The sequence below is a fragment of the Mirounga angustirostris genome, unplaced genomic scaffold (assembly GCF_029215605.1).
Source record: "Mirounga angustirostris isolate CCGP_5_RB_7025 unplaced genomic scaffold, mMirAng1.0.hap1 SCAF_6, whole genome shotgun sequence".
In the NCBI taxonomy this organism is placed as follows: Eukaryota; Metazoa; Chordata; class Mammalia; order Carnivora; family Phocidae; genus Mirounga; species Mirounga angustirostris.
Window position 1 is genome coordinate 61,404,414 of NW_026991714.1, and position 12,032 is coordinate 61,416,445.

At 42.7% G+C, this 12,032-nt stretch overlaps 1 protein-coding gene across 1 annotated transcript in view; it reads right to left on the minus strand.

Annotated features, from left to right (window-relative positions):
* The window catches only part of PLD5 (phospholipase D family member 5), a 405,754-nt gene that overhangs the window by 187,802 nt on the left and 205,920 nt on the right, over nt 1–12,032 (minus strand). The window contains exon 3 of the mRNA XM_045879152.2: nt 11,641–11,809. Within this exon, the coding sequence (XP_045735108.1) occupies nt 11,641–11,809 (169 nt within the window). The remainder of the gene's footprint in view (nt 1–11,640; nt 11,810–12,032) is intronic.

Consider the following 12,032-nt stretch of genomic DNA (forward strand, 5'->3'; position numbering starts at 1 on the left):
AACTTATGCTTTTTCAAAGAAAGTTGCAAAAACATAAATCGGCCAAAGGGAAATAGGAAGTGCAGTGAGAAGGTCTAGAGAGAAAACAAGCATTTAGGTGAGCAAAACTAAGATAAGAATATTTCAAGAAAAATCATTATTTAATCCAAATAATTGGGAAGAATATCTTTGGGTTCATGATTTATTCATGCCTATATGATTGGATTTAGAAAGAATCAAAGAGGTTAAACTCTTGCTAATCATAGCGCTTATGAGTTTATATCAGAATGATGATTTCCCTTGGAAATATATTGGAAAGCAAGCAAGAGCATAATTAGGATCGCTCAACAGATGGGGAAATAGAAGCACGGTGAAACAGCAGGAATTTACCAAGAAAGAACAGCACTGAGGGAGAACCAGAAGCTACAGGAGCGAGAGAGCTCACTGAGCCACCAAGAGCCACGGACAGCCTTCCCAGCCTGCTCACTGCCAGTTCCTATTGTTGCTCTATCATTCTCATCATCCGTTTCTCCATCTCCTCCACTCAGAGTTCCTGGGTGGGTAGGGACCACTGCTTATTTGATTTTGCATCCTCAGCAAATGGCACAGTACCTTGCTAAATATTTTGCAACAAAGGCACACGCAACATCATTTCATGGCCACATTTCCATTGCAAGAATGCTAATTTGTAAGCTTCTGCTGAGTGTTGATCTTGTGGAACAGGGAAGAGATGCTATTTTGCAAGGAGGAGACCCCTTTCCATCAGGTTATGCTATTTTCATGCTGACACTGCACACCAGCAGCTTGACTGAAATAATATTTAGCCTAGAGATGTGAGGGCTGAAGAGGAATCCACCATTTCAAATCCCAAAGCAATCACTGGGCTCCCTTCTCTTCTGAGCCACATGCTAGACAATAAAGCTATAGCAATAAACGTGACCCACACCCCAGAGTCCAGGAAGATGTGGAATATTCCAGTAGAAGTTGCCACCTTTTTATATTATCACTGAGAGAACAAGTGGGACAAACAGGGTTAAACTGAAACAGGGAAAATTGGGTCCACAAACCGGATGGGAAGGGACCAGTGTGGGTCTGCCATGAAATCTACAAGAATCAAACACCTTATTAGACTGGGGTGGTTTTAAGCAGGGATACTCAATCCTGGCTGCTAAGTCATCTTTTTTAAAGGTATCAAAGCCTGACCCCTCTCCAGATACTTTAATTTAGGTGTTTGGGGGTGGCCTGGGCATCAGTATATTCTAGGAGCTCCCCTGGTGATTCTGACAGGTAGTCATGGTTGAAAACGGCTGAGAACGGAGGGTGAGAATCTACCTGAAAGTATGCACATTTCTCTTTTTTCTTCCTTCACCTAAACCCTGAAGAACAACCTAAATTAGTATCCTGAACCTCCTTTAAGGGAAGTTGAGAACTTGATGGACAGCTTAAAGTTACTCCTGCTCTCAGATTACATAGAAAGCAAGGGTCCACAAGTAAATTTGAAACTCGATGTCCTGCACCAGAAAAACAAAAATAAAAATGAAAACAGCAACTCTCTTTTATGAGCTCCATTATCTGTTGTTTTATAAACATTATCTAAATCCGATTTACAAAGCCATCAAGGAGACTGGCATTATTATACCCGTTTTATAGATGAGTTAACTGAGGATCAGATGGGTTATGACATTTGCCCAATGTGGCCACAACTACTAAACTACAGGTAACATCAGACACGTTTGGTGCCAAATCCTGTGATCCTCCCACTGGAGTCTGGGCCTCCTGAAGAATGCTGATTGTGTGCCTTTTCTACAAAACCAAACTCTGAGAACAGAAAATAAACCAAAAAAATGAATTCTAAATTAAGCCAACTAACAGAGCATTAGTATGCATTCTCATTTTGTTTTCATTAATTTATACATATTTTATTTTTCCCTATATCCCTGTAAAAAAAAACCCCCAAAACAGGAAGTTGGCCATCATATAGTAGAAATGCATTCAAGCCCCCATATCCACATCAAATAAAGGAGGAAATGCGTGTTTTTCAGGTTGTGACAGAATATTCCATTTTCTCTGGCTGCCTCACACCAACCTACTAGTTACAATGCACCAACCTCTTAATTGCAACTGGCTCAAAGAATTTCAATTACTTAAAGAATCCAATCTCCACCAACCATGCTCATCTCCTTTCAGGCAAAATGAAAAGCAGGAATGTTGTGATTTTTTCCTAGACTACAAAAAAATTCAGCAAAAAAAGAAATTCCAATTAAATATTATGATGAGGCTGCAAAATCATTGGGTACTTTTCTCAGACTTCTACATGAGAATGACACAGGCAAAAACAGGATTTTCCTGGTTCCAGAAATACTCCTGTTTTGCAAAGTGGACGCTGACTGTCTACATGATGAATGAATGAATGAAGTCTCCTTCAATACTTGGGGAGGGAATGGACCCACTTTGGAACAGAAGCGGTGGGAAAAAAAGGAAGAATGGAAAAGATGTGGGGAGCACAGAACCCTAGCTGACCCCTCCAGATAGCAGGTTTCCTAGGAGGGCTTGAATCATACGGTGATTCTAATAGAAAATGTTAATAATACCATTTATGAATCAGCCGTGATCATCTGTGTTCATAGCCATCTATGAAACAAGTGGGACAAGGAAGAGGTTTCTAAGTTAGGTAAATCAAAAGCCCTTGGTTGTTGGTTACCTACATCTACAGTCAGGAAGAATATTGCTAGCAAGGAATGGGCAGGCTACAGGATGGACCAACTAAGTCACACTCGGATGCAAAAGCCTGGCCCAGACTGCAGAAAGTGTCCCATCAACATCAAGGTGAGAGCTCTCAATGTTGCCTGGGTGTAGGGGTTTTCAATTTAAAACCAAAACAAAGAGCAGAAAACCAACCAATTGACCAATCAACAAAAATCAGAAGTGGCTATAGATTTGAGAAGACCACATGACTTCCTGTGGATTCAAGATTCAAGATATCAGTTGTCCAAGATATGTGTGTGTTCGGGCACACATGTGGGTGTACACGAGCAGAGGGGTGAAAGCAAGACTCTGTGAGGGTGTGTGTTTGTATAAGGATTCGTACTTAATAAATGAAATTCACAATTGTATATATAAAGATAATTTGCATAATCCTTCTTATCTACCCAGAGCTTCACATTTTTAGAAACTATTTCTCTTTTAATTTGATGTAACCATCCCAGTTTTCAGCAGAGCGTAAAGCGTATAAGAACTCATTATTTGTTAGTAAAATAAAACTGATTTGAACTAGAGTTGCAGTGTGCACACAAATAACATTCGTGATTCTAACAAACACATAATAAAAAGGCCAAACACTGCTATACTCTTCACATACATTAACTAGTATGATCTACACAACAACCTACAAGGTAGGCTCTGTGACCCTGGTGTTGCTGATGAGGAATTCGAGGCCTACGGAGTTCAGCCTCTCACTTGAGGTCACACAGCAGATAAGTAGATAAAAAGGAACCTGAAACCCTCCCTCCTCACTCACCTTTGCAGTCTGCCTACCACCTACTGTGTAGAGACAGGATCCTGGCTTGTACTCTCCCAAACTACCCTTGGCTCACCAAACTTCCATTTGTGTTACTCACTAGCGTGTTACTCATTGAGCGAATACCACTACGTTTTTAAAATCCTGATTTTTCAAAATTAATTGTGATGTACCATCAATTGGCAATCATGACTCAAGGTAGACAAGTAACTAATTGATTTCATATAAATGCATCTCAAAGATTCAGTTGCTGCAGCTCATTAATTATTTCATTTGGTTTCTGACAGCAAACTCACAGAGAACAGGGGTTTTTTTGCTGTTTTTTTTTTTTTTTTTCCAATGAATCAGGTAGCTCTGAAATCATCAAATCACATTTCCTGGCTTTTCCTGAACAGTCTTGATTTCATAAATCCCCATCATCTTATCCCATAAATTAGCAATCACACTGTCCTAGAAATTTCAGTATTTCAGGGTCTAAACTCATCATCTGGATAGAAAGAAACAAAAATCCTTTGTTCGACCACATATTTTGATTACATTTTAAAATATGGTAACCAAGGAACCATAGAGCTCACTAGCCCTTGACATGGCTTTCACACAGAGGAAAGTCACTGACCAGTTTCTTTTCACACGGAAAGTCACTGACCAGTTTCTTTTCACACGGAAGGAAACAAACACAATACTAGTGCAAGGTGGAAAAGACAAGAGGAGTTTTTCAGGGTAGGAATTAAAACAGCAACCTCTTAGAACTAGAGATTAAAAATGCATTTTAATGAACGTGTTTATACACACACGCACAAGTCCAACACTAATCATCCTGTGGATAATGACCATCACTCACTCTGATGAAATTGTTTCTCATCCAAAGAAGACACAGATGTCATGTGCCATGTTTATCTGTGTCTCTTTTCTGCTGAGCTGGGGCCTGCCTGCCACTCGCTGACCATTTCTCAGTGCATTTTGTTTACAGTTTCATAATAAGTAGATGGGCCGAATCTCAGTTACGGTTCCTGATTATCTATGTGTCACGTATGGTTTTCATGTAGGACTTTTCACACTCTGTTGGTTTAGAAGTAAATACCGTGTTTGACTCTTTTACTCCTCAAAATAAAACTCTTTTAAAAAATATATTCATAAGGGTGCCTGGGTGGCTCAGTTGGTTAAGCGACTGCCTTCGGCTCAGGTCATGATCCTGGAGTCCCTGGATGGAGTCCTGCATCGGGCTCCCTGCTCGGCAGGGAGTCTGCTTCTCCCTCTGACCCTCCCCCCTCTCATGTGCTCTCTCTCATTCTCTCTCTCTCAAATAAATAAATAAAGTCTTAAAAAAATATATATATATATTCATAGAAAATAAGCTGTGAATCTTGGCCAATTTTCATTATATTGGAACATCTTTAAAAAATTTTAAATTTGTTCATTTGGGTTATCAGGGCATGAATATTTTTCTTAACATTTTTTGTTTGTTTTTAGTGCAATAAGCCAATCAGTCAGTGACTACATCCCAATATTTGTAAGGTCTTGGTAAAAATAAAAGCATGCTCACAGGTCCAAAGATTGGTCCCCCAATTCTGAAATGAATTTTTTTTTTGCCAATATAGTTATATTTAGGACACTGCATTTTCTATTCTCAAGATAGTGCTTATAAAGTACAATGTTACTTTCTTTCCCTGCACACATATTTCATATTCACATATCAAGAATGCCCCATTATTTACTATAGCAGCTCAACTTTAAAACTGCCATGGGAATTTGCTACAAATTTGGATCCCTTAGTGTTTTGTGTGGAACAATGCTAAATATTGAATCCAGAGTCTCGAATATCCTATTGCATTTGAAAGATGAGATCAGGTAAAACTTAAATAGGCATTCAGCTAGTACCTTCTTTTTTTTAGGAATGGTAAAACTTAGTGGCCTGAAGAGAACAGAATCCAGGGTCCTTACATTGTACCTGAAGAGAAAAAGTTGGCAGTAAGGACCCGCTTTCGGGACACGGGTTCTTTGCCCTATTCCCGACCTCTGCACCATTACCCTCCACTGGTAGGATGGAGGGGAGGACAGAAGGGAACCAGCTTCTCTCAAAATAATCTTTAAAATCCAAGACATGTGGTACTTAGACAAGTTCTCCTGGGTCCCTTTGCAAATACTGCTCTAGAGGTGGAGGGTGGCATGAGGGAAGATGGAACATGGAGCCAATCAGGCACCAAGCACCATTTCTATTCCACAGACTTGCTCTCTCTTTACTTTTATGTATTTGTTTTTCTTTTAAGATTTTCCTATTCATCCTAGTGCAACAGATTCAACTCTGCTAGGATGTCAGCTCCATGAAGGAAGGGATCTTGAGTTTGTGCAATATTTGATGGCTTGCTTTCGTCATTTGGCCCTTGACAGGGTCAAATGTGATCAGGTAAGACACTCTGAAAGCATGAATTCTTTGCAAATGTTATTAATCTAAGAACTGCCCTTTCATTTATGCTTTTTCTCTCAAGGCTGATGCTTGGGTTGACTCGCCAGCACACAAACCTGTTTGTAGACTCTTATTTCCTGGTGTGGCTTGTAAGTTCTAGAAGTCTGGTGCCCACATAAAATGCTAGCACTTCTGTGGGACAGAGGCAGGCCAGGCAGACATTCTAACTTGTATCACCTTGGTTTTTGTTGTTTTCTCACTTGTTTTTTTTAAAAACTGAAGTATAGTTGATATATTAATTTCAGGTGATCACACAGTGATTCAACAATTCTACACATTATGCAGTGCTCACCATGATAAGTCTAGTACCATCCGTCACCACACAATTATTACAATGTTATTGACTATATTCCCTATGCTGTACTTTATATCCCCATGACTTCTTGATTTTATAACTGCAAGTCTGTACCTCTTAGTCCCCTTCACCTATTTTGCCCATCCCCCCACCTTAAAGCCCATAGTCCAAACCTGGTGTTCGACCAGTGGAGACTGATTGCACAGGGTTTCTCAGCATCATCACTTGGCCACCAACGGACCAGACCAGAGGAAGAGGAGAACATTCACTACGATGCTGAGGGCAGAACCCTCCAAACAGTGCTGTGAGCCTCACTGGTCCCCATTCCACACAGGATGTGGTACTCAGGGCCGAAAACAGGCAGGGATGGCTGGTCCCCAGATCACTCTCACAGCCTGCCTGAATCCACTTACTGTGCAAGCAGGTGAAGCCCGGTGCTCCTTCCTGTCTGTGCATGCAGAGCTCTCCTCAGGAAGACGCAGGAAATTACATCCAGCACTCTGCAGAAACTGACTGCTTTTAATCTACAAGGCTCCCTGTGCTGTGAGAGATCCAAGAGGCAGCAAAGAGGCGTCTCTTTGGCAGGAGCGCTATGACTCCCCCAGAAGACATCAGTTCTAACTGGGTGTCCTCCTAAAGGTGTGCTGTGTGAGTTCAATCACAGCCAGGTTATTGGCAGTAAATTGAAAGACTCCACTGTTGCCAGGAGGCTGGTTGTTGGAGTGACCTGAACTAAGCTTCCAGGCATAGTCTTCTTTCCCCGTGAGTAATGCCCACCTTAATGCCCTCTGAGGTCATGTGACCAGCTAATATTCTCTCCTTGACCAAGCTCCAGCCGGGCTCCTCTGAGCCCTCTTCTTCCCCAGGCTCAACCTTGTCTTATAAAAACTGCAGACTCTCAGCACAAATTACTTCATCCACCCCACCTGGCTCCCTCCTCGCCTCCCTCATTAAAAGGCTTGAACAAAATGCTAACAGTTTCAACAGTTCAAGGCCCCATCCCCAGGATGACCCTGCTCCGTTAACGCACCTGCTTCAGAAGGCTCAAGATTGCCAAAAGAATTTGCTGTTTGTTCCTGCCAACACCTGACGAGAAGGCCCCTGTCTCCCAGTCTCTATGGGAGGGTAGGAACCTAGCTTTGACAAGCACCACTTAGCAAACCCCAGATGGGCTTCCTATGGACCAAATCCCTCTCCCCACTTTTTATAAACTTCTACTTCCCTGGTCCTATTTAAGTGCCCACAGTCCCCCACCTCCCTCATTCTCCCTAAAAAATGCTCCATCATCTCTGTACAAATCTGAGTTCAGTTCAGTTCACTCGGACCCTCTTCCCTATTGCAAAAATATATTCCCGATTTAAATCTGTCCTTAGAACTTTAACCAGTGTCTGGTTTTGTCTCTGTTTGACACAATCCATTCAACAACTACTTAGCAAATACTTACTGAGCACCTCGTATGTGCCTAGCACCATGCTTGCCTCTGTTATTCAAAGCAGACCCAGAACCTCATTCATGCTCCGTGAGTAGAACTGAATACTGACCATGAGCCATGACACAGCCTTTCTGTGACCCATCTTCGACCCGATAGTGTGAACGCCTAGGAGGGTTTGCTGGGCTTGTAGAACAAGAGGGCTGAATGGGGTAGTTCAGAACTTTTCAAATGTTTCTGCGCATACAAATCAGCTGGGGATGTTATTGAAATGGAGATCCTGAATCAGGTAGGGCTGGGTGGGTCCTGAGATTCTGCATTTCTTATAAGCTCCCAGGGAAAAAAGATGCTTCTGGTCCCAGGGCCAAACTTTGAGTAGTGACAGTTTAGCTCACACCTGAAGGATTAGGGTGAAAGGTCAGGCTAAAAACGAGGAGAGGCCAGGGGTCCTCAGGTAGCTTCTGAGAATCATGTCCATTTAACACTACCCATCCAGGGACTCTACATTACCTATAGAGACACGTGAGCACCCCTGTTCCACTGGTTTGAACCACCATGCACCAGTCCCCAGAGCTGGCCAAGACTACCAGATGCTCCGCTTATTGCCTCAGTCCCAGAATCACCCTGAATCCTGCAAATGGATTTAATGGGTAGCCCTGGAGAATGCTGTAGGTTTTCTGGGACCTCCAAGCCTCATCAACTCCCAGCCTAGATTGATTACAGAAATCCTGGAAGCCAACCAGGGTTGAGGGCAGGCTCAGAGAGAAATAGTAGCCTCTGGGAAAAATAAAGCCAGTTAGCAAAGATCATTTTGTAGTTGGGGAGAAAAATCCATCATTCCGGGGGCACAGCATTTCAGAAAAGAGTTCAACTAGGTCACCAAGCCCAAGAGTAAACGCCAATCTGCCCACTGTGTGCTTGATACCCCCAGCTCTTCAGGGGTACCCATGACGTTGACAGCCTGGGGCTCACACAGCATGGATGCCTGTGCTGGTCTGGGCCCCAGCATACCAGCATGGCTCAGCAGGTCAAACGAAAGCTTGTAGTTCCTGCTCAATTCAGTGGTTATGAGCTGGTCTTGTCCAGGACAAAGGAAAGACAACTTGAATTATCTCTTGCTCACACCATCAAACCTGCTATAGGAAATTGTTTCCAAAGTTTGCTGCCAACAATTTCCCTTTCCTGAACTAGCATGCTTCTGCTAGAATCTCTTGCCCCTCCCCTGGATGTGGACTGCTGACCTTGTGAACTTGCTCTAACAAAATGTGGCCAAAGTCATGTTCTAGGAGCCCAGGAATTCAGAGGTCCTGCAATTTTCACTTTTGCCCTCTTGGGATCCAGCTGCCCGGTAGAAAGCCAGGGTTAGATTATTGAGTGATGAGTGTCCACTTGGGGAGAACAAGAGCTGACCAGCCCCCAGACAGTCCAGATCCAGCCACTGTCCCAGCCAAACACAACCACCTGAGAGATCCCAGCCAACACTATTGGAGCAAAAAGCTGTGCATCCTGTTCCCAGGATCACAGGAAATAATACTAAGTTTTGGAGTTGTTTGTTTCACCACAACAGATAACTGAAATAACCCATTGACTAATGGGTTTGTGGACCTGGCTAAGGAGATTAGTCAGGCAGGTTATCAAAGCATTAGTGGTATATGGGCAGAAGCGCTGTTCTGTTTTCATGCAGAAGTTTGAGAAAATGTAGAGAATCTAGAAGAGTCGCTCAATTCAGCAAAATACTCTCCCAGTCAGAAATGGCCTCAGGGTACAGATGAAATGACAGACAGGGCAGTAAGATTCTTCATCAAGATCTCAGAAAGACCGAAAGTGGTGGGCAGTTCACAGGCCCCCTCAGCCAGCCAAAGAGCTCCCGGCAACTTTCTAAGGGACAGGTCCTGAAGCAGCCTGAATCACAGTCCAAAGTAGAGAAGACCCACGGCCAAGTGTTTGGCATCAGGGTTTTTGCTAACAGAGTAGTTTATGATTGGATACAGATTAAGTCTACAAAGGTTGAAGGGATTATACCATTTTGGTCTTAAAAAAAAAAAAGGAACAGAGATGCTTTAAAATGAACAGAGGTCTCTGGGGCTTCAGATTCTACTAGCAGGAAGTCAACTAAGAAAGTTGAAAGCAAACACAGGCTATTTCTTATGGAAGAGAAAGAACAACACAGAGGGGAGCAAAGAGCTTCTGAGAACCACAGATTAGGAAAGTGCCCCCAGGGAGCAGAACTAGATCTGAGCCCAGCAGCATTCCCTGTTCTCTGAGCTTGGAAGCCTCACGGCGTGGGTCGGGCTGGATTTCAAAACTGCTATGGGCTCAGGACTGGTCTGTGCTCTCCATCCCCCACCCCCACCACTTAAACAAAGGTATCTACTGTAGTTATCTTATCACTGCCTCCCCGTTATAGGTTGGGAGTGTGTGTCGGGAGGCATCTGACTTGTCTTCTAGTTCACAGGTTTCTAAATCAAGAGAAGCCCATATGAGGAGCCTCATCCTGATCCAGACCTGATGCAGATGAGGAGATCCTGAACTTCGAGCCTTTGCTGTAATGGGGGTGGGTACTTCATATGTGGAAGAGATATGGATTGCTATGGCCAGAATGGACTGTGATATATAATTTCCAAAGATGCCTACCAACAATCTTCCTTATTCCCATATAGATGCCACTCCTCCCATCTTGGATTGTGACCTGCTTAGAGCAATAGAATAGGGCGGAAGCAGCTGTGATCCCAGAGCCCAAATCTTAAAAGGCCTCATACTTTCTGCTTTTGGCTGTTATGATATAACCTCCCATTAAAGTATTCAGGCTCATTTATTGAATGATGAGAGACATATGCAGAGAGAGGCCCAGACATTCCAGCCACCCCAAACAACACTATGTGGATCAGAGACGAGTTCTCTCTGCTAAACCCCTCCCAGAATCATGACCAAATGATTATTATTTTTGATCCCACTAAGTTTTGGAATGATCTATGCAGCAGCAAATACCTGACCTACCTGCGTAAACAGGAGAGGCAGAAAAGTGCAGAACACAATTAGTAAATTTATTTTCTTCTTCAGCACAGCCTTTGTGGGTTTTGTTTGTTTGTTTTTATCTATTTTCTGGTATCCTTTGATTTTAAAATAGTACAACTGAATAAAAGATTTCAAAGCACCAATGAAGTAGTGATTGTAGGCTTAATGCCAATACATTTTATATATGACAAAACTGATTTTATCCTTGACCAGATAGGATGTTTAAGTGCAGGCCAGTGGTCATATACTTGGGTAGAACAGCCTGGGTGGCTCAGCGCTACTGTGGTCATTATGACACAAAATAACAAGAAATAAAACAAAAAACTCCCAGAGATGACCAGAATCACCTTCCTATCTCCACAACATTTCATTCAGAATTCATTTATATCATTTCATCAGATTTCTAAAAGCTGTTCTTGTAATTAGCTCATTTCTCTCTCCTCTTCAGTCAAATAGGACACAGCCAAGAATATACAACTATACTGTGGAGTTTGATTCCACTATTAAAGAAAAAAGTTGGCTCTGGATCCTCAAGGCGAATTATGACACCCATTAACCAAATAAATGCTTCAGCAAGCAGGCACAGGGTTCGCTCTACAAGCATGCAGGTGGAGCAAAGCAGAATTCTGGGGTGTGCTGTCCACAGATACCATGGCGTGAATGGCGCCCTCTGAAGTGGTCCAAATCAGCAATGCTGTTGGAGAGCCCACCATATGCACAGATGAAACATGAGTTTACCCTTGAAAACCTGGCATTCTAGCAGGAGCTGAGCGACACATGATCAACAATGGCACCTACACATGAATACAATGATGTACAGGTACTGTGGGTGGAGGTAGACTAAGAAAGAGACCTTGAACTCAAGAAGTGAAGGCCAGAACCCAAAGGCATGGAAGATGCACATAAGTAAAATCATCACACACAGAGAAGATGCAGCTTACCTGACATGCTGATGGATGACTGTGGTTGAGATCCCAATGGGAAGACACTATGTCAACAGACTTTTTGGCCATGTTGAGTAAGTTCATCCAGCCTTGGAAAAGTGATAAGTGAAATGGTGCATTTTCTGAATAGTTAAGGCCTTCAGGAATATTTTCCACCAGGGCAATTCTTAGAAAAGATTTTGAAAAACAAACAAACAAAATCTAGTCAAATTTGAAGCCACAGATCTTTATACATGCAGACAGAGACATCTGGAACATACTCTTCACTCTTTTTGAATATATATGTTCCTCATTATTTACATTTTCCACCAAAGGTCTCTTACATCTCCCCTCTGCTAACCTTCGGTTCTGAGAGTTTAGATGCTCTGGTTTTCCCCAGATTTGCTCAT